We start from the raw sequence: 22,842 nt of genomic DNA on the forward strand, positions 1-22,842 counted from the left end.
CTTTATTTTTTCCCCTATGGGTGGACATTATGAGATTAGTTAAAAGTACATGGTGGACTGATGAATGGAAGCAACAGAAGATTGTGCTCCATAAAGATGGTACCACTTCTAAAAGGTAGGTTTGGCTTCCTTTCTTAAGAACTATCTTTTGCTTTTGAAAGCAATTTATGCTCATTCAATCCAAGTTATGAATTTGATCTAACTTTTGGTTTCATAATCTCATATATCAAATATAACATATTCAAAAACTTTTTAAATTACTATAAAATTGAAGAAGGTGTTATCTAGTTGACTGATATGGTACGCAATTTCCTTTTTTCCTTTTTTTTAAACTATAAGTAAAAAAAGGATATGAAAATAATTAAATTTTAAATTTTGAAAGTTTTATCAAAAGAACTGTAATTGCAGAATTGAATCATATTGTAACTTCATCTATATTCAATTATTATGCTAATTATAATAAATATGTTATTTATTGTGCTATGATAATATATGCATGTATCTCAAGGGGGGAAAAAAGTAATAAAATATAAAGAAAATTGATTACGTGATTTATAATAATTATTGTTATATAAGTAGAAAAATTTGGGAAAATGGGATGGCAGAGTTGTGGTTAGGGCGAAAAGAAGGGGGAAAATGGTAAAAGGAATGAAAACGTCTGTATCCCACACGGTACCAACTCCTCTCTTTTTGGGCGGTGGTTGGAAGCCGTCCGACGTAGGCTCATGTGCGCGGTTGCGGCGTTGGGACCCACTCGCACACCACTTGTGGGCCCCAATCCAACACCCTCCTCCTCTTTCTTATCTCCAGCTCAGCTGCCCCACCCCCCTCATATCCTTTTCTCCCCTTTTTCCCTGGCCCTTTTCGTCCTTTTCTCTGCTTTTATTATTATTATTATTATCATATTACAATTAATTAGTCAAAATAAAAAATCTAATGCTAAAAATATTGATGGGACTTCAATCAAATTTTAAAAACTTTTGATGAGACTCATAAACCTCCCTTTTTAATTTATTTATTGTATTGTTCCAGTTGACAAGTAAAACGTGTCTTGAAAGATGACGTATTAATGATATAGTTAATTGACTCTTTATTAATTAATATTAAATTATGAATAAAATTAATTATATATATATATATATCACTCATTTTAATAATATACACATAATTTCAAAATATAAAATTTCTTTTCTTCTTGTAATAGTGTTAGTATAAAAAAAATGTTCCAATTTTGTTGAAAAAGGGTAAGAAGATTCAATTTGTACTTTAACAATTTGTTATGATTGGGTGTTTTAATCTCAAATTAAACTCAAATTTTTTCATTGGTAGTCTTTGGAGTAATTTATTTTTGTACTTTTTTTTTTATTATTGAGAAAAGGATAATCGAACTCTATTTTTTAAATAAAAAGATCATGTACTAATCAATGAGTCAAATACTTATGTATTGTACCTTCACTAACTTAATTGTTTATTTTGTTTGAAGAAATCAAGCTAGAATTCTTTCCATTAAAATGTTAACATAGATAATTTGTGGCTTAAGTTTTATACAATCAGTTTTAACTTTAATTTGTTCCATTTGGCCATTTCGCAAAAGTATATGACTTTGATATATTTATTTAGTTATTTAATTGTTGATCCAGTCAATTAGGGCTATAATTAACAATTTTCATTTGTTCAAACTAATTCCACGTTCATTGTACTTAATCCATTTGAATAAGTAATTAGACATAATTACGGTATTCACTTTTATCATCCATAGAAAAAACATGTCAAAATTCTGAATTTGTAAGAATTTATTAAATTCTAAATTCGTTGAAATATCTTATAATAAACTTTTAATTAAAACCATAAAATCAGCTAGCATTGGGTTTATTTAAAGTTATACATCCACATTGTTTGTTGTTAAGGTCAAATTTATGAACTGATTTTCAACCCAAGAATGGGTCCTTTTAACATGGATTCATACATAGAATTAATTGTATATGTGAACGTTAATTTTTTTTTTTTTTATATTTGGTCAATTACACCGCAAATATTATATTCCAAGTTAAAAAATAAACTAATGCTTACAAGTATTTTTAGACATTCCATATGGTTAAGACTTAAGATTTCATTGGAACATTCGTAATTGAACAATAAACACCAAAAGCCTCACGGCAATGCCAATTGGCAATGGAATCATACAAGTCCATAACTTAATAAAATTTTGATAATTAACTTTTCATTTTCTCATATTATTATAAACTTAATAAAGTCAATATATTTCTCGTCTTTTACGAATTTTATTTGATATATTGAATGTTTGAATATCAAGACACATAAATATTAATTTGGACGTGCTTATTAGTATGGTAAGGTGCCATAAGAGAGGGATTTCCCGTTGTATTATAAAGATACGTAAAACTAAAACCATCCTAGTTGTAGTTGATGATAATAATGTAAGAGAAAATAAAAAGAAAGAAAGAAAAGAGGAGGATGCGCATGTTACACACAGGCTTAAGATAGCAAAACCCTAGCTGGTGGGAAAAGTTAACAGAGTTTGGTGAGATGCCCCAAATACTGATCAGAGAGGATAAGCAAGAGAGAGAGAGAGAGAGAGAGAGAGAGAGGAAGGGAGGGGGAGAGATTAAAGACGTGACAGTGTGTGGCTGAGATATATAGAGTTCAAATTGGTTAGGTGGAAGTCCCCCTTTGTCTGAGGGTGATGGATCCCAAAGGCGAAAGACTCCTCCTTACAACAATGTATGGGTCAACTATCTGTCCTCTTCACTGAACTTAGCTCTACCTTCTCATATGTATATATTTTTCATTTTTTTTTTGGGTTTTGGCATTAAATGTCTTGGGCCCTCCTCTCGTTCGAATCATATCTATGTTATATCTTCCACTTTGTTGTCCACATAAATCTCCCTACCTGCCCAACATCTTGCAACATTATCTTCCTAAATTTATGCAAAGAGAGAAGAGGGACCTGTAACCCAGTCAGGCACATCATCCACCAAATCACTCCTCATTGCATAGTTTGACTACAAAAAAAGCACTAACTAGAACCTTAGACATTGCAATGTGTCTACCATAAGATGAAGATTAATTTATTAAGAGTCCCTTTATAAGTTTTGGTTAATGAATCTGATATGCTTTTCTACAACCTTTTTCTAGCAGAGGAATTAAATATGGTAGGGCTTCTCACAACTAACAGGTTCCTAGAAGGGGACCTTTGGATTCGTAGGTAAAGCTTCCCACATTTCCACCCTAAAGATGGATTGGGATTCATGCTAAATTTGGTCATTTTCGGCACAAACTGAAGTTTGCTCGCCAGGGGACCATCACTGGCTTGATATGAGGTCTTTTCAGTACTAAGGCAAAGCTTTTAATTGACCCACTGCGACTAGACATTAACATTCAAAGCCCCCTCCAACTTCCTACAACACCCGCCCATTTCGTACATGGGCATCCCCCACTAATAAATAAGGTTAGTAGACGAAGAGAAAAAGGCTAATCCTCCTACTTTTGATGTAGCCCGTAGGCCAAGCTCCAAGTCTATGGAAAAAGGCAACAAATCCCGCAACCTTACCAAAGAAGGACCATCCTTGATTTATTCATGATTTTTATTTAATTACGTTTGCTCTTCCAACGTATTCAACTGGTTAAATTAAGTCAATCAAATTTGTTTCAAATTTCATCTCATTAATTTTTTGCTTTTCTTGATGAATATCACGTTTGTTATTATGGTGCATTAGACTTTGCACAGCTAAATATGAGCTATGTGCCAACTGGGATTAAAGTGATAACATGATTGCCAAATCTTAGGGTTCCTGTTGCATACTTTAATGTAACAAGGCCAAACTGACAAGATCTTGCACCCAGATTCTCATCCACTAAGGTTTGAATTTGCACGGGAAAATGCCCAAACGCCTTTTTGAGCCCTGCAAAGGATAAATTCCTTTTCCACGGAAAATTATTGTTGTCATGTTTAACTGATGTTGGCGGTCTTGTGAGTGGAAACCAGAACTACTGCTGTGTCTAAATTTTGAAGCAGTGGATGCCGATTTATTGCCCACCTTACCTATTAATTTGGGTCACAATTATGATTTTTCTTTTGAATCTTGACAACTTAGAATACCATCGTCTCTGAGCCTGAAAAATATCTTGCATTTTTTAGACCAGTAAAGCCGAAAAGTACTTTGGCAGCTACTCCTTCCTCCATTTTCCATCATTGGGCCTGAAACATAGCACCTATGTATCTTTATGGGCCAGCCATCATTCCAATATAGACAAAAGTGAGGAAGAGCTGCAAAATGAACATACAAAAGACTCAAGAAGCCAGCGGGGAAGCTCCATGCCACCAACGTTTTATCTGCCTTTCCTAATGTTGGCACGACAGAAACGTTAACCTGGAACAGTTGGCAATTTATTTTAGTCAATGTTTTCAAGAGAATACATGAAAAAGGTTATGGCAATGAGAGAAACTACACTTTGAACTTGAGGGACCAAGACCGGACTAGCAAGTGATGGTAGTTGAGATTTAGGAAAAGGACGTCTTTCCAAGAGAACCTTCAGGAGACGCGCATGATTTATCTGACTTCTAGAACCAAATATGAAGTTTTGCTAGAAGCCTCCAAGTTTGGAATAGGACAGGCGAATACGCCAGCCTTAGGTCCGTATGTTGCTTGGATTCTAAAACTAGTCATAGATAGCACCCAAAACTCAAAAAGAGTAGGTTTTTAATTGATAAGAAATGTCATTTTGTCTTTCTTGGGTGCAACGAAAAAGGGAAACGTAGAAAGAGTTGGATATTACTCTATTTGTGACACAATCAAGTACCATCAGCAAAAGCATGATGCTCAAAATACATGTAAGGTTTTGCACGTATCAACATTCAACATGTCCAACCAATCGACATAACTGAATAACGTTTCAAGGGAGACCTTATGAAGGTCAAACTGAGGCGTGGCCAAGGATTTATGAGGATTCTAATTGAACTAGGGTTCTTTAGGTGGGGCCTTCTTTGCAGCCTCTGCAGCTGCTTTCTCTGCTTCGATCTCAGCAACAATGGCATCGATTTCAGCTTCTTCTAGTTGCCGCAGTCCATGTTCTTTTGTCATCATGGCAACTTCTATGTTCTTTCCCCCACTCTCAACAACCTAATTGTAAAAAACAAATAAAGGAAGAAAGAGAAAGGAAACCAAAAGCATAAATCACAGGTTAATACAGGTAAACTAGAAATACAAATGTTCTCACACCATGCTACCATTAAAGACATATCAAAACAGAAGAATTAATGCATTAATGAGATTATGCCTGGCAATTTATTTTGCCCCAAGATTCTTGCAAACATGATCATCAACCATTAGCAGACAATTCACCATTGGGGCTGAACCAATTTGTTTTACAGACTGCACAACAGGTGCATGCGGAGCAATTATACATCAGTAACCAACTCAATGGGCAGTATTTTATGTGAAATCTAACTGCATCTCTAGATGAATCATGATTGCAATCTAGGCACTAAATTGTATCTTAGTACAAGATTATGTTCTCTGGTAGCTTTCGAGCTTTCTTATGCATGTCTCTACATCAAGTTATATCCATTACTGTAATCCCATGGACTCCCGAAAGAAAATGATCATCCTCTCTTTCTTTAGGTCCATGGAATTTCCTTGCAACACTTATTCAACAACTCATAAAAAGAAATCCTGAAATCCTCTGTAAATCATTATAGTAGTTAAACCTCAAATTAGAACTACTGGTGACTCCATCCTACATCAAGTAGATGGTTCCAAAAGAACCAATTAGAATTTAAGGGTCAACTCAACTACTCAAGCCACATGTCATGTGTAGCCAAGCTAGAATGTTATCCCATTAAAAGAACAAACAGTTATAACACTATATATAGCAGTTACATGCAAACAACCTAAAATGCCACAAAACCCTTTTACTTAGGCATAACCAGATAATAATCTAAACATCAAGTGTGTATGTCCCTAAGTCCACAAAACCTTATTCAATAGGCAAATAAGTGTATCACTTAAGACAAACTAATTAGCAGAGATAATTTGGCCAAATATTGGTAATTTGAACAAAGTATTTGGCCTTAAGCTGAGAAATTAGGAGACAACTCAATCTGAGAATCTCGCAGTTAGTGTAATAATTTCTAACATAAAACAATGTATTTGATAAAAAGAAATGGTTTCACATGCATTTTTTAATCATAAGTATAACTAAAGAATGCTTATTAAACACCCTGCACGCAGCCTTGCCTAAAAGAGCATCTCATATCTACAAATTACCAACATAAAAAACTGAAGCAAATAGAACATGCCATCCATTCTAGATAGGTAAATCCAACTTAGAAAATAGTTCAAGCAGTCACATTTGGAACATTAAATAAAATGACTAAGTCCAAGGTATTCATGCACATGTGAAAAGCAAAACTTACTTCAAGCAAAGCACGAATGGCTAACTTTACTGTTTCTTGCCCAGAAGTCTCCTTATAATTTTTCTCCAGAAACTCCCTCATTGAGTTAGAGTTTCTCCCAGTTGCATTAGCCTTCCAAGCAGAAAATGTTCCCGATGGATCAGTCTGGTAAAGAGAAGGAACACCGGTGTACGGATCAAAACCAACAATCAAGGTAGAAAGACCAAAGGGTCTCACACCACCGCTTTGCGTATATTTCTGTTGAAGACCAGCAATGTACCGTGTTATATATTCGACAGTTACAGGATCCTCAACTGTGAGCCTATGACTCTGACATTCAATTCGAGCCCTATTAATCAAGACGCGAGCGTCTGCTTTTAAACCCGCGCAAGCCAGAGCAATATGATCATCCAAAGACACAATCTTTCTAACAGTTCTGCAAATAAAAGTAATAAACAAATTATAGTGAGCATATATAAGTTAGAAAATCCTATTTTTACAAGCATTCAAAATTAAAAAAACGGTGATTTTCCTTCGAAGCTACGATAATTAGAGGATTCCATAATTAATCTAATTAGGGAAAAAAACCACAAAATGAACAAAAGGACAGCATTTCAACAAATTAACATAAATTTTAAGTCCTAAATGACCTTGAAAAATAAGAGAAAATATGATCGGTGTAAATGGAAATTCGTACCTGGAGTCTTGGAGCTTGGCCGTGGACTTTTTCTCGACGCCGAGGACGACGATGTCGGCTCCGCGAACTCCGACGGCGGCGTTACCTTTGCGGACGGCTTCGAGAGCGTACTCCACCTGGAATAAATGCCCGTCGGGGGAGAAAACTGTAATTGCTCGATCATATCTCGCCATTTTTGTCTACGCTTTTTCTATATAATCACACCTTGTTTCTCTATTTTTCTTCTCTCTTGTTTGTTCTCTTTTCTTACCAAAAGGAAAAAATACTGCGTCGAAGGATCTGCCTTTGCTTTTGCTTTGCGATCTGAATTCCAAGAGTAAGACGCACTGTTTTTGAGTGAAAGAACTTGGGGGACAAGCCAAGAGCCCAAGAACACACTGCGCTGTGTAATCCTTGAAGCGTCGTCGTTTTCTCTGTTTGCGTTTTTTTTAATTTCATACAATAAATTTTTAATACCCATAATTGCATGGGTATTAAAAATATAAAAGAAATTTACGTTTCAATATTTCAATTTATTGCAAAATGAATGAAATAAGATACATTACGAACACAAACTCATTTAGTTTAGTGGTTTAAGATATTAATTTTAAAAAATTTTGAAATTTGAGTTAATATCATTTTGGTATAAAAAGATTAGATTTTAGATACTTACAATATATATGTATTTCTTTCAAACAAATATATATTTTAAACGTCAAATATAAATGCATTATATATATATATATATATATTTATATGTCACAAATCTTACAATTAAAAAGAAATGGAATGGATTTTGGTTTATAAATAAAGATTTTTTTCACTTAATAGATATATCTTTTGAGTTGAAGTTGGATTTGTGATAAGTGGTATGAGAGTTTATACAATTCTTTACTAATGTAGAATCTTGAGCAATTGAATAAGAAAAAATGTCATGAATCCCACATATAAAAAATATATAAGATCGAGATAATTTTGAATTATGGTGAATTTTTTTTTGTGAGTAAAAAAATTAGTGCAATGAAAACATTATATAATTGGGTGAAAAAATTGTCACTGATCCACGCATATACCAATTAAATATTATTTCCTTATGCGTGTAAAAGAAATCATTATTAAGAAGTAATAACCTTTTTTTATTGTAAATGTATAAAATAATACTCTTATTTAAAAATATTGTTTGTGAAAAAAAAAAATCATTGAAGTTGACAGAAATTAAAAGGAAAAAATTTAAATATATATATATATATATATATGGTTTTTTTTTTTGTTATAAGAAGTTAAAGAACCATTATTCATAATTGTAAAATTTGTTATTTTGTGGTGGAAAAATGTTATATTGAATAGAATGGGAAAATAATTTGATCAACTATTCCTATAGCAGCATTACCTGTCGTTAGCTAAAAAACAAAATGCAAGATGAAGTGGATATGCTCTACCTTTGTTAGTGATCTTCACAATTGGTACTATGCTTTATATCACTTTGTGCTGGGCATTTCGGTACTCGATACTTGTTTTGTAAATTGCTTGTCTGATTTTGTATGTTAATGTTTCTTGTGATTGGGGATGCCAGATGAGGAGCTGTGTTATACTGTGGTGTACATGATTGTGGTACTTCGCTTCTGTTGGAGGCAGGCGAGAGCTGCAAGCCGATCACATGTCACAGTATCCAATCCTAGAAGAAGTGATTGCTTTAATCTTTTTTTAACATGTTAACAATGGTCTTCAAATTAACCAATGCCTTGTGGATAGTCCCTTTGACAATCTCCAGGAGCACAACATCTTTAGCAGTGCTGCACGGGTCTAGATGCATGATGATAGCACCCATTTATGTTTTATCTCTAATCCTGTCTAATGTATAGTCATGAGCACTATTTGACTTCATTGATGGACTACGATGCAGTATTTTTTGTTTTTCTGATTTTCCACCAGACTTTTATAGGCGTCTGTTATTAAAATGGATGATCATTTGGCTCATTTTTCACTGTATTTTAGTGGTTTTAATAAATTAAAAACCACTTTTGGTTGAATAAAAAAAATAAAGTGGATAGCACTTAAAAATCTTAACGACAATGATCAACAAAAGAATAAGAAAAACACTTGGAGATGAAGGGTACATCAATTTTCGCACGAAATACCGGTCGGGGATAGTACGGTGGGAGCGTGGACTTGGGTCAGCTCTCTTTCAAAGTTTAGTGCGATAGAGAAATCACGTTTGGAACCAATACCCCGTTTGGAACCAATACCCAGACCAGTTCTAGTTGATTCATTTCAAGTTTCAATGGCCCAAAACAAAATGATGCCTAGTGCCTACCATGAATCCTCCTCCACCGCTGATTCCCCTTGGGCGGCATCGAGACTCTCAACACCCACTAATCTTGAGTTGATGTTTTGCCTGTATATATGCTTTATTTCTTACTTCTGCAACAGACATTCTGAAAAGTACTGCTCAATTCTTGTAGTTTTGTTTTAAATAGATGAGTAAGCAGGAAATTGTATATGTCAAAAAGTTTTTACTTAAATTGGTTTCATTTCATCAAACGTTAATTTTGTATGTGAAGCCGTGGATTGAGTGGTCTAAGTCAAGAGGCCGAGTAAATTGAGAAGTGCTCTCACTCTGTTCTGAGTTCTGACTTCTTTAAGTTGACCTGTAAGTTGAGAAGCTATGTCATCATCAGGCCATGGCGGTTCTTGTGAAGGAGTCAAATGTCAATCCATAGGAAGATTAATGTTAAATGCACACATTAAGTAGCTAAAATGATTACCAAATGGTTAAAAGAAAGCTCTTCTTTTATATGTAATAATTGATCTCGCCTTGATAATCAGAAACAAAATGTGGGAGCTCTGTTATCAGAATTAAATATCAATCCAACTTTGCATAAATATTTGAATATCCCAGCAAGAAAAGAGAAGGGTATTAAGGAGCGACATGCCAGGATGCAAGAGAAATTAGGAATGATCAGGTTGTGGGAGCTGTAGCTTGTGGTGGGGGTGTCAGCAAGCATTTTTGGGAAGGAGAAGATTCTTTTTTACATGATTAGTCTTTGATAAAGGAAGGGGGACTGCCCAAAACGAAAGGCACTCCACGTTCCATTCGAACCAAGTCTTCGAAAGGTTTAATTCAGTTCAAGTTGTCTAATATCTAAATACCAATCTCCCTGTAATGGAAAACAAGAAAAGACAAAGGGGTGGCTAAAGGATTAGTATGCTTTTATGCTAGTCATTTCCCCATAGTGGAAAGTTGACATCCTACCACTTCAATCAGATCAAATGAAAATGAACCCTAACCACCATCCACTAGGGGAAAGAAACAGATACCATAACAATGGAGAATGAGCTAGGGGTAGGTATAGCCAGATACAAGGAGGAATATTGTTCCCACAAGCATTTAACCAAAATGGAGATTCATGTGCCTAAAAATAACTGAGTTAGGCTTAAGCCTGAATAATCATGAGTCAACTGGAATTCTCTGGATGTAACAGCTAATTAACAAAGAGATCTTGCTGAATCAAATCCTTGGCTAAAATGTTCTTTCGACAGCCACTCAGATTCTTCAATTTGTGACAAAAGAGAATGAAGTATTTGTTTAAGACCGATAAAGTAGAAAAGATTGAACTTAGGAATATTATTCTTAGACTTTGGAAAACTGAAAGCAATAACCTGCCAAAAACAAACGGATCGAGAAAAGAGATGCAATGGCCTGAGCCAAGGCCAGCAACTTTCCTGTGGAGCAGAATCCAATCGTGGCATGCTGGTGATCATGTGTCCTGACACTCACATTAACTTCTTGGAGTTGTACAACATGGGAGAGCAATAAACATCGATGAGTCAGCGACAATAATGAAAGAAAGAAAGAAAGAGAGACAATGAAAAAGAGGTGATCTGTAATTTTTGGATACCATAAAGAATTGATTTGGGAAGTTATTAGCATCCAAAGCCATTGCAACAGCTCACCAACTGGATCAAATAAGAAAACTCACATTACGTAGTTAGAAATAAAGTACATTTAGTGTAAAGCAACAGTCTTGGAGCAGTGAGGACAACACTAATCTTTCCTAGAAACTAGAAAGCCGTGCTAAGAGAAGAGTTGTCCCATTGGTTCGATTGTCAACCTCTCCTATGTAGTTCATTGATTATTTCCAGTTTCTCAAGCTAAGTTGTCCCCGTCGGTTATCTGCTTCATTGATTATTAAACAGTCTTGCACCTTCTGCCCCGTATATTCCTGACAATGATCTAAAGGCTGGAGAGATGAAAAGGAAAATACAACAGATTGTCCCAAAACTTAAATAAAGGAAAATTCTTTCCTGTTAACACTTGTCCTAGAAACAGGTGGTGTCACCAAGACAAACCAGGCTTATGATTAAACTTTTTGTATAGATGTTCATAGATATTTTCTATAGATTTTGGCCATTTTTTGCCAGTATATCATGCACTTATTTTTTGTTGGGGCTAATTAAAGATATCATGCACTAATGTTCAGCCTTATGATTCCATAAGTCAATATATTTAACAGCAGAGTCGTACTAATCTCTTAAAAGACAACAATATCAAAGAGACAATTTAGACCACTAATTAAGACTGCTGAAACTTTAATTTTAATGGGAGAAAGGTAAGAATTATGACTTGAATGCGTAATGATAACTTCCTGAGTTAACTAATTTGTTTAAGTACTTTGGTTTAAAACTGAGGAGATTTTAAGATATGGACAGAGAGGGGAAAACGTGTTACATGCACGATTGTTCATCGATACCTTTGGACCTATAGTAACAGCTGACTGTATTCGCTATCTTCTCTCCTATAAAGGGCCCTTTATACAAATCCGATGAAACATCCACCATCTTCTGCTTCTTCTTAGGTTTCCCTAGCTACCCCTCTCCTTCCCTCTCTCACCGTGCAATATTTTTATCTTCCCATTAATCTGCACAACCATGTTGCCGAGGAGTCGGACTATGCCTAGCAGGATCAACCATGGCGTTGTAAGATGCTGCCCCATTTCCTTCTTCATCGAAAACACTTACTTTTTCATTTTGTTGTTCTTCACCTCTTCTAACATTATGTTCTCTTTTAGATCGAAGAAAGGCATGATATCAGGCACTACTTGCAAGTGGAAGTTCAGCCTAAAGCTCAGAATGAGAGTGAAGCAATGGACCCTCAAGCCAACCATTCCAAGTGTTTTGATGATGATGGCCGCTTGAAGAGAACGGGTAACATTATCACATACTTGATATGGAGCTCTAGTATGCTTATTACCTTATGTTTCTTTCGAGTCCTTGAAACAATAAAAATTACGCGGATGCAGGTACTTTTTGGACTGCAACATCCCATATTATAACTGCTGTTATAGGATCGGGAGTTCTATCATTGGCATGGGCCATAGCGCAACTTGGTTGGGTTGCAGGGCCAACTGTCCTGGTACTTTTCGCCTTCGTCAATCTCTATACTTCCAACCTCCTAACAGAGTGTTATAGGTCTGGTGACCCTATCACGGGACAAAGAAACTATACCTACATGGAGGCTGTCAAGGCACACTTAGGTAACAGAATTAATGCTACTGTATATCATTATCAGGCAACTAATAGTTTTCACAGCATTGTTATCATGATAAAATCATGACATTATAAAAGTTATCATGCCAATATTATTGATATATTTTGATATTGCAGGAGGATGGAAGGTCAAGTTATGTGGATGGATCCAATACCTGAATTTGTTTGGTGTCGCAGTTGGGTATACAATTGCTGCATCAGTCAGTATGATGTGAGTTATCTTGACTAACATCATCAACTCTTTTCTGCTTTGGGAGTTTCACTAGTTTGAAATGCTTGTATATAATCCTATTTAGATGGTTACATACTATGAACTAAAATCGAGTGTATGTAACTGTGCGTGTTTAGGGCGATCAAGAGAGCAAACTGTTTGCACAAGAGTGGCGGGACAGATCCATGTCATATGTCAAGTAACGGGTATATGATATCATTTGGAATTGCGGAAGTAATTTTTTCTCAGATACCGGACTTTAGTCATGTATGGTGGCTATCCATAGTTGCAGCTATTATGTCATTTACATATTCTGCCGTTGGTCTTGCTCTTGGCATTGGAAAAGTTGCAGGTACAAACATGGATAATAATTTATGCTCCCTTGACTGCAACAGCAGCTGTTAACCCCACTTTTGAAGAGTTGAAAAAGTTCGGAAAATGGTTTACTTTATTTTTCCTTCATTAATAACCAGAATTGAAAACAAAGTACATGAAAAGCTTTTCGTTGTCACCATGCATCTAGCATTCATTTATATGAATAGAAACGAGTTTCAAATTCTTTTCTGCAGAACACGGGAAAATTGATGGAAGCCTGCTGGGAATAAGCATAGGTACGGTAACACATGCTGGCACAGTTACTGGCATGCAGAAGATATGGAGGACTTTGCAAGCTCTGGGAGCTATTGCTTTTGCATACTCCTATTCTATAATCCTTATTGAAATTCAGGTATATATGTGGAGGATAATATTAAGTAGTGTATAACATAGAAATGTTGCCGATCGTTATAATATGGCCTGCGCATCTTCAGGATACAGTAAAATCTCCTCCAGCGGAGTACAAGACAATGAAGAAGGCTACTTTATTCAGCATCACTGTAACAACAGTGTTTTACTTATTCTGTGGTTGCATGGGATATGCAGCCTTTGGTGATCTCGCCCCTGGAAATCTTTTGACTGGGTTTGGATTTTACAACCCTTACTGGTTGCTAGACATTGCTAATCTAGCGATTGTTGTCCACCTTGTTGGCGCATATCAGGTATGCTCTGTCAAAACACATACTAAAGAGAGTTACCAAGTTCACCAATAAATTTAGCTTTGATTAGCTAATATGACCTCCTGGAATTTCTGTTTTAGCTTTTCATCAGAACTGAGTTCTATAAACATGAAATGTAGGTCTTTTGCCAGCCCTTGTTTGCATTTGTAGAAAAATGGTGTGCTCAAAAGTGGCCAAAGAGTGACTTGGTGACAGCAGAATATGACATACCTATTCCTTTTGGCGGTGTGTACCAGCTCAACCTCTTCCGCCTAGCATGGAGGACAATATTTGTTGTGATGACAACTGTTATAGCCATGCTCATGCCATTTTTTAATGATGTCGTTGGATTCCTTGGGGCAATGGGATTCTGGCCATTAACTGTTTATTTCCCCGTTGAGATGTATATATCTCAGAAGAAGATTGGGCGAGGAACAACCAGGTGGCTTGCCCTTCAAATAATTAGTGTAGCTTGTTTCTTTGTAACAGTGGCTGCTGCAGTTGGATCTGTGGCTGGAGTTGTTCTGGATCTCAAGACTTACAAGCCATTTAAAACTAGTTACTAAGAGTCATGATGGTCCAAGAAATTAAAAGTCAGTATAGTAGGAATATAGATATAGTATGTACTCAATCCATGTTTTGTGACTTGTGAGCAAGAACAACAAATTAATAACCCTGTGAGGTGCCAAATGTAATCAAAAACAAATTCTGCAAGGAATAGTTCCCTGCAGATATCAATTATCAAGAACAAAGAAGTTTCTTCATCACCTCTGCTGCTATAGGCTTAGGCTAAATTGCCAGATTCTAAGAATTCTTTATTTGAGCTATATTATTGCTTTATATCACATTGACATTTATCCTTTGGTATATAACCCTTCAATAACTGTATGAAGTCAAGCACAGAATAACAATCGTGAGAATTTAAATCAGGGCAAAGGAGCTTGCCTCTTAACATTGACGAACTCATAACATTTACAGCAAAGAATAAAGAAACAAACAATATTTAAATACAATCGCCTTTTTGAATTTCAAGAAAAGCTCAACCATTAAGAAACTGCAGTGCTAAAAACATCTCTCCATAAATTCCTAACTGTCTCCTATATTACAGAGTTTTACTCCTTATTTTTGGCCTTCAATTCAGCAGCATTTGCTTGTGCAGCAGCTTTTGCAAGGGCTGTGGGTTTGAGAACACTCTTCGGGTTAAGAGCCTTTCTTATCTTGAAGACGGCCCAAGCAGTTCCAATAGCATGTCCTGCGGCATCAAGCCCTTCATTTGTCACCTGTCCTGCCTTTTCTCCATACCTACAACAACAAAACCACAATCAACATGTCTTGTTTCTCCAAGTTATGTGGGATACGTATTTGGATTAGATACTACATATTAGCCAATCTACGTCCATATCTAAGCCCTTCTGTCTTGCACTCAACTTTGGATGAATAACCTTATCCATGGCATAAACATGATGATCATAATGATGACAAGTGGAATTGAAATCATCAACTTTTATTTTTAGGAACATACCTCTGTGAAACAAGTCCAGTTGTCACAACCGATGTGGTAGACATGACATTCCTTCCAGCTACTTCAACAGCATCACAAACCTTATCTAAATGGACATACAAGGAGAAGATGGTAAGAATACTATTATAAGCAGATACCATGTTGCAATTTTATATGAATAAACATAACAGAGAAATACCAATAAACGAAAACAGTATCACAAACCTTATCTAAATGGACATACAAGGAGAAGATAGTAAGAATACTATTATAAGCAGATACCATGTTGCAATTTTATATGAATAAACATAACAGAGAAATACCAATAAACGACAAGCATATTGCAATTAGAGAAAGGTCAGACATGTAGTTATAGTTACTAAGTTATAAAATATAATTGCTATCCCCATTGAGATGCAGAGAAATAGCAGGCATGGAATTGGCATCCTAGCAGAGAAAAGCATCATCAGAGTCATAACAAATAAGATAAAGTTTTTGGGAAGAAAGAACTTACTAAATCCATCCAAGGAAGCAAGAACAATTTCTCCAGGTAGCAGGTTGAAAAATTTCTTGCCAACTTTGGAGTTGATAATTGAACTTGTGAAGAATCCAGACACCTTAACCACTCCAGAAAGAATTCCAGTGGCCACTTTCTCAGACATCTTTGTTAATTTCTTAACCCTGAAATGTTCACAATATCCATTAGATGCTGCATAGGCCACAAAGAACTATAGAGTCGACAACAACATTATCAAGATATATAGCAGAATCCTATCCCTCATCACTTAAACTCATTCAGTCAAAGAATTACAGAGGAATGTACTGACATTTGTCCTCCACAGACAGAATAAGATATCCCTCTAAAATTTAACTCAACAATTAAAGACATGCCAGAATTGGTATGGCATCAGACAATTACATAAAACTCCCATGATACTTAATTATAGTTAGTCCTTTAATTTCTTGCAACGGCAGTGATCATACCACACCCTTGTTGCAAACTTTCTTCAATGCTCCCAAAGATACTTGAGAACATTACAGATGGTTATGCAGTTCATTATTAATCATTAATTTAGCCAAACTATAATTCTGTTTCAGGAGCTCCTAACCTTTCTAAAAAAGATAAAAAAAAAATTAATCAGCTCAAGCAGTTACCCAAATCATCACTACCAGCTAGACAAAGAATGACAGAAATGGACAGAGTGTCTACCAGGAAGGCTAAAACCAAAAAAAGCCTTATAGTGATATGACCAAGAAACAAACCTTTTCATCCGTCTCAAGGCCCCAGGACTAATCTCTGATGTTGAACCTGGCTTCATTCTAATTTTCAAGAACTCATTGCTCCACTTCAACCTATCCACAGTAACATCACCGCACCACAAAATCCCCTTTACAACGTACCCTGACCCTGACGCAATCGCCCTCGCTATAGATCCGCTATAATCTTCAACATTAGGCGCCAAAGTAGTCCAATACGCCATTGAACTCCCAACTATCAACTCCCTCTTGTCCTCTCTGTCCAACTCCTCGGGCGCCACATTTCTCGTATCCACAACATTCCAATTCCCTATACCTTTCACTTCTTGAACCGAAAAACAGCTGTAAGTTTCCAAGACTCTATCCAGTTCCTTCAACAACCCCTCTTGCCCTTTTGCAGCTATTGTCAAGCCATAGTTCAAAACCTCCTCGCTTTCTTTAAAATCTTTACCATCTTCAAACGATCCATTTGACGGTACTCGAAGGGTAAAGAAATAGTGGGACGTATCGAGCTTAACTACAGGCTCATCTTTAGCCAAAGGCCATTGAATATCATCACCAACACGAGCAAAAACAGCAACAACGTTATCACCTTGAAGGAGACTAACAAGACAGAACTCACCGCATGCGAGCTCTACGCTGGTTTCTCGTTCAATAAGGTGAACTATGGCGCCAGGGATTTTGAGGAGGAGTTGTTCTTGAGAATCTTGGTGGGTGTGTAAAACAGTGTCGTCTTCCGGAAAGAGGTTTTCTGCTAAATCTTTCACGTCAATGGAAGGGTATAAAGAGGTAGAAGAAGGAGAAGTGGAGAATGAAGTGGCATCTGGGTTCGACAGATCGACTTGTGGGTAAAGAGAGGAAGGGTTTTGAGAAGGTGTTGGAGAAGAAGAAGAAGACATAGATCTCTTTCTTTGGTTACTTGACTTTGATAAGTTTGGGATTTCTGAGTTCTGTTTCGTATATTCAGTTTCTTGGATTTGGCTTTGCAAATGGAGAGAATTTAAGGTGGGACAGCCTTAAGAATGAAGTAAAAACAAAAACTACACAAAGACGTGTACGTTTGGTCCTGGTCCTGGATAGACGTGCAGCACGTGGCGTTACTAGGAGAAGCCGCGTCACCACCGTGGCAGCTTAACTGTCCCCAGTTTCTAGTTAGGTGTCATTTGTAAGGAAGAGGGATTTTATTTATTGACAAACGGACAAGCGGCAGTGTTTCGGTTACTTTGACTTGTCTATCTGCGTCCACATTTAAAGCTTACCAGAGACAGATAGAAGGGTCCATGGTCAGTCGGGTCGGGCTCCACAGACTTGTACATTATTCAACTATCTTCGAAAGTGCAAAGCGAAAAACAAATGTCTCGGGTTACCGATAGTTGAGACTTAAGGCTTGGTTAAAACGAAAGCAATACTAGTCAAAGGCCCAACAGGTCCAGATAGTGGCCACGTTATATCCATAGATATTATATGAATATCTGATAAACGTATAATGTTTTAAATATTATAGATAAAATAGATAATGATAAATATAAATGGATGGCTATAAAACACTTAAGCGGCGGGGGGTGGAGACTTAAGCCTGCTTAAAGGAAAGTAATAGCAGTAAAATACATTGATAAATAAGTTTTTAAACGGGTTTCACTACTGTAGTCCAAATCTTCAAATTCAACGCCTAGGATTTCCATGATTTTAAGCAAAATCCGGCGAAACCCATCTGCTTTTCTTCATTTCAATAGCTTCTCCACTTCTTTCAAACCTTCTTCTCCATGCGTTAATTCATATAATGCCTCCAAACTCTTGAGCAAGCACTTTAAAGCTGGGAGAATCCAAGAAGCAGAGAAATTGTTCGGTCAAATTCCCCAAAGAAACGTAGTTTTATGGTCCGTTGTGATTCACGGGTATTCAATAAATGGGCATCACATGAAATCCATGGAATCCTATTTACATATGCGAAACTCGCGTTTATTTCCAAATTCTTTCACCGTTGTTGGTCTTCTTGTTGGCATTCAAGACTTGCAATTGGGGCAATCGATTCATGGACTAATTTTGAAATGTGGATTAGATTTTGACTTAGTTGTCTGCACCGCAATGCTTAATGCTTATGCGAAATGTGGAAATATAACGGATTCATATAAATTATTTGAGGGACTGCAGAACCCGGGTTTGGTTTCTTGCAATGCTATGATTGCAGGCTTTGTAAACAACGAGCTGTTTGAAGAGGCTGTTTTGCTGTTTAAGAAGCTAAGGAAGTGTGGTTTGGTTCCTAATGTGGCGACTGCATTATCTATCATTCAGGGTGGTGTTGGTTTAGGCTTGAGAAATATATGCAAATTGATCCATGGTTTGATAGTTAAGTTTGGTCTTGGCTCAGATATAAGAGTTAATAATTCCGTACTTGACATGTACTCTTGTTTGATGGATTTGGATGCTGCTACAACAATTTTTGATGGGATGGAACTCAAAGATGTCATCAGTTGGACAACAATGATTGGTTTATTGGTAAATCTTGAGTATGCAACTGCTGCACTAGAGCTTTTCTGCAAAATGAAGGATAGTGGGGTCAGTTATGATGCTATAGTTTTTATGAATCTTGTTTCTGCTTGTGCAATCTTAGGAGATTTGAGGAAAGGAAAACAAACCCATGCTCAAGCTGTTGTTTGTGGATTTGTATCAGAGCTTCCGCTTGTGAACTCAATTATGGCAATGTATTCTAAATGTGGTGATGTAGATTCTTCAAGAATTTTGTTTGATCAATCAACTCAGAAGAGTTTAGTTTCATGGGCAGCAATAGTTTCAGGATATGTACAAAATGGTTTCTCAAGAGAGGCTCTGAATCTCTTTATTAAATTTAGACTGGAAGAATACTATCTCCCAGATTCAGTAATGCTGATGGGTGCATTAACAGCTTCCTCTGATATGGTTGATTTTGAGCTCTGCCAGCAGCTTCATTGTTGTGCTTTTGAAGCTGGATTCTTCTCTTATAGATCAGTTCAAAATACTCTGATATCAGCATATTCAAAATGCGGCAACATGAAACTTGCTTACCTTGTCCTCAAGGAGATGGGCTATCTTAAAGATGTAGTCTCTTGGAATGCAATTATAAATGGGTATGGTATCAATGGCCAAGGAGAAACTGCCCTTGCTCTATACCATGAAATGAGGGAAGGCATGGAAGATGCTGATAGTGCTACTTATTTGTCCATATTAAATGCATGTAGTCATGCAGGACTGATAAATGATGGCCTGATGATTTTCAATAAGATGGTGGAAGATCATAAAATAAGGCCTAGCCAAGAACATTATGGCTGTATCATTGACTTGCTTGCACGAGCAGGCTGCTTATCTGATGCAAGCGGGATTGTTAGTCAAATAGGGATTGGTCCTAATGCTTGGAGGGCTTTGCTTAATGGCTGCATGCTGCATGGTAATGTGGAGGTAGCTGAATTTGCAGCAAGGAAGGTTCTTGAACTGGAGCCAAGGGAATCAGATGAAGTTGTGCTCCTTTCTAATGTATATGCATCAGTCGGCAGGTTTCAGGATGCGGAAGCATTGAGATTAGACATGCAGAAGAAGGCGTTGATTAAAAATCCGGGAGTTAGCTTGCTCTGTAGGATTCCATATGACGGAGGCTGAAGATCCTTAATTTCCAAAGGATAGAGAAAAATAACTGTACTTGGTATTTGTCAATGTGCAAAAAGTATAACTTTGAGTCTGACTATTATTAAATTTTTTAGCTTATCATAACAGAAAATTTTCAAATTCTGGTTAGATCACCCATGTTTAATTATGAATGTTGGGGAGAAGAGTCTTGATACTGCAACAGGTGGAATTTGATGGCTTTGCAGATTCTTGCAGTAAGTGGTTTGTTAAGGAGTTGCTACAAGCAACAACTTCTATACTATTTTACGTAGAATTTTAAATTAAAATTCTTTTTAAAGTTAAAATATATTAATAGAAGTTTTAAATTCGTGCATAATTTGTACGTATTTCGTGTATAATTTATTCATATAAACATAAATAATTATACTAATTATTTATATAAATAGATTATTATATAGCTATAATTATATATTTATACTAATTATTTATAAAATCACATCCTCTTAATATGACAAGTAAATGATCTTCAACTTTATACTTTAATTTAAAATAAATTTAGTTGTGAACTCTTAAATCTAGTAAGTTAAATAAGGAAACAAAAACTGAAAGCATATGATCATTAATTTAAAGTGAAATATAGAATTTTAAATACTTTTTCACACCTATCCTTCACTAAATGAATAAAAAAAAAAGACATTCATATATAGGATAATGATGGTCACACCATTAGTTAACACTAAAACAATAAAATAAAAAAACCTACGCACAAATATACGTGAAGAAATAAAAAAATTACAAATCCTTAGTTGAGTCATGCATGCAATAACAGTCGAAGTTAACCACAATCTGAACAATCAAATTTAAGCTTGCCACTGTTAAAATACCATATCCATTATACCTTCAATTTTCTTTAAAAAGAGTTATAACTCCAATATTCCCTATTATCACCATTAATTCCTTTGTAATTTATACAAAATCTCTTTAAATTCTAACTTACTAAATTAAAATTCTTTTTAAAGTTAAAATATATTAGTAGAAGTTCTAAATTCGTGCAAAATTTGTACGTGTTTCGTGCATAATTTATGCATGTAAATATAAATAATTATACTAATTATTTATATAAATAGATTATTATATATCTATAATTATTTATTTATACTAATTATTTATAAAATCACATCCTCTTAATATGACAAGTAAATAATCTTCAACTTTAAACTTTAACTTAAAATAAATTTAGTCGCAAACTCTTAAATCTAATAGGTCAAATAAGGAAACAAAAACTGAAAGCATATTATCATTAATTTAGAGTGAAATACAGAATTTTAAATACTTTTTCACAACTGTCTTAAACTAAATAAATAAAAAAAAGACATTTATATATAGGATAATAATAATCACACCATTAGTTAACAGTACAGCAATAAAATAAAAAGACATACTCATAAAGATACGTGAATAAATAAAAAAACTACAAATCCTTAGTTGAGTCATGCATGCGATAGCAGTTTAAGTTAACCACAATTTAAACAATCAAATTTAAATCTGCCACTACTAAGATATCATAGCCATTATACCTTCTATTTTCTTAAAAAAAAAGTTATAATCCTAATAGTCTCCAGTATTACTATTAACGTCTTTGTAATTTGTATAAAATCTCTTTCAATTATAACTTACTAAATTAAAATTATTTTTGAAGTTAAAATATATTAATAGAAATTTTAAATTCGTACATAATTTCTACATGTTTCGTGCATAATTTATGCATGTAAACATAACTAATTATACTAATTATTTATATAAATATATTATTATATATCTATAATTATATATTTATACTAATTATTTATAAAATCAAATTATCTTAATATGACAAGTAAATAATTTCAACTTTAGACTTAATTTAAAATAAATTTAGTCGCGAACTCTTAAATCTAATAGGTCAAATAAGGAAAGTTTGCTCTAATAATATTATAAAAATAAACTATTAATTACATTCATTGACATCATGCGATATGATAGTCTTTAACCTACATTTAATTCACCTGTCAAAGTTACAAAAACAATAACTCTTTAATTTCATGTTTAAAAAATATTTTCTTCTAATGTAGGCAGTTGCTATGAAACAAATTTTTGTTAAATTGATGGGTATATCACAATTTCAAATCTTAACAATTCTTTTTATTCTTTAAACCTAACCATAGTTGTATATATTTCTAACTTATTAGAAGAGTCTAAAATTTAATTTTATAAATTTTATTAATATTTATTAAAAATATATTGAAAAAAACAATTTAAAGAATAATAAATAAAAATATTTTATTTTTATCAAATCAAAACTTCTATTAATATTTATAAATATTTTAGATAAATATTAATATATATATAATATATAATAAAATTAAAGTACATTTATTTAATACAAAATAACCAAACTACCAAACAATGTTTAAACCAAAATATATTAATTTTTTCTCTTCAACCCAAACTTTTACCCTTAAACCAAATAACTAATATTTAAACTCAACACCCTAAAGTAAAACACAATCCTATTATTTAATTTCTCAAATTTCTTTAATCTACCAAATAAGACCTCAGATTATC

At 34.8% G+C, this 22,842-nt stretch overlaps 4 protein-coding genes across 4 annotated transcripts; 2 read left to right on the forward strand and 2 right to left on the reverse strand.

Moving 5' to 3' along the window:
- Window positions 1-4,773: 4,773 nt before the first annotated feature.
- Window positions 4,774-7,487, reverse strand: LOC18607559 (proteasome subunit alpha type-7-like). The gene is made up of 3 exons (XM_007041802.3): window positions 7,113-7,487; window positions 6,437-6,851; window positions 4,774-5,141 (listed from the first exon to the last, which is right to left on the reverse strand). The coding sequence occupies exons 1-3, from the start codon at window positions 7,283-7,285 to the stop codon at window positions 4,980-4,982; spliced, it is 750 nt and encodes a 249-aa protein (XP_007041864.1). The 5' UTR covers window positions 7,286-7,487; the 3' UTR covers window positions 4,774-4,979.
- A 4,420-nt stretch (window positions 7,488-11,907) lies between these two features.
- On the forward strand, window positions 11,908-14,650 carry LOC18607560 (amino acid permease 4-like). Its single transcript, XM_007041803.3, has 8 exons — window positions 11,908-12,068; window positions 12,161-12,296; window positions 12,392-12,625; window positions 12,756-12,849; window positions 12,987-13,201; window positions 13,419-13,576; window positions 13,659-13,886; window positions 14,024-14,650. Exons 1-8 carry the CDS (start codon window positions 12,021-12,023, stop codon window positions 14,447-14,449), a joined length of 1,539 nt encoding a protein of 512 aa, XP_007041865.3. The 5' UTR covers window positions 11,908-12,020; the 3' UTR covers window positions 14,450-14,650.
- Window positions 14,651-14,797: 147 nt separating this feature from the next.
- On the reverse strand, window positions 14,798-17,639 carry LOC18607561 (protein EARLY-RESPONSIVE TO DEHYDRATION 7, chloroplastic-like). Its single transcript, XM_018115577.2, has 4 exons — window positions 16,648-17,639; window positions 15,899-16,065; window positions 15,406-15,490; window positions 14,798-15,185 (listed from the first exon to the last, which is right to left on the reverse strand). Exons 1-4 carry the CDS (start codon window positions 17,538-17,540, stop codon window positions 14,996-14,998), a joined length of 1,335 nt encoding a protein of 444 aa, XP_017971066.1. The 5' UTR covers window positions 17,541-17,639; the 3' UTR covers window positions 14,798-14,995.
- Window positions 17,640-18,216: 577 nt separating this feature from the next.
- On the forward strand, window positions 18,217-20,496 carry LOC18607562 (pentatricopeptide repeat-containing protein At1g11290, chloroplastic-like). The gene has a single exon (XM_018114715.2). It carries the CDS (start codon window positions 18,322-18,324, stop codon window positions 20,269-20,271), a length of 1,950 nt encoding a protein of 649 aa, XP_017970204.2. The 5' UTR covers window positions 18,217-18,321; the 3' UTR covers window positions 20,272-20,496.
- The last annotated feature ends 2,346 nt before the right edge of the window (window positions 20,497-22,842 follow it).

The sequence above is a fragment of the Theobroma cacao genome, chromosome 2 (genome assembly GCF_053813885.1).
Source record: "Theobroma cacao isolate CCN51 chromosome 2, ASM5381388v1, whole genome shotgun sequence".
Taxonomy (NCBI): domain Eukaryota; kingdom Viridiplantae; phylum Streptophyta; class Magnoliopsida; order Malvales; family Malvaceae; genus Theobroma; species Theobroma cacao.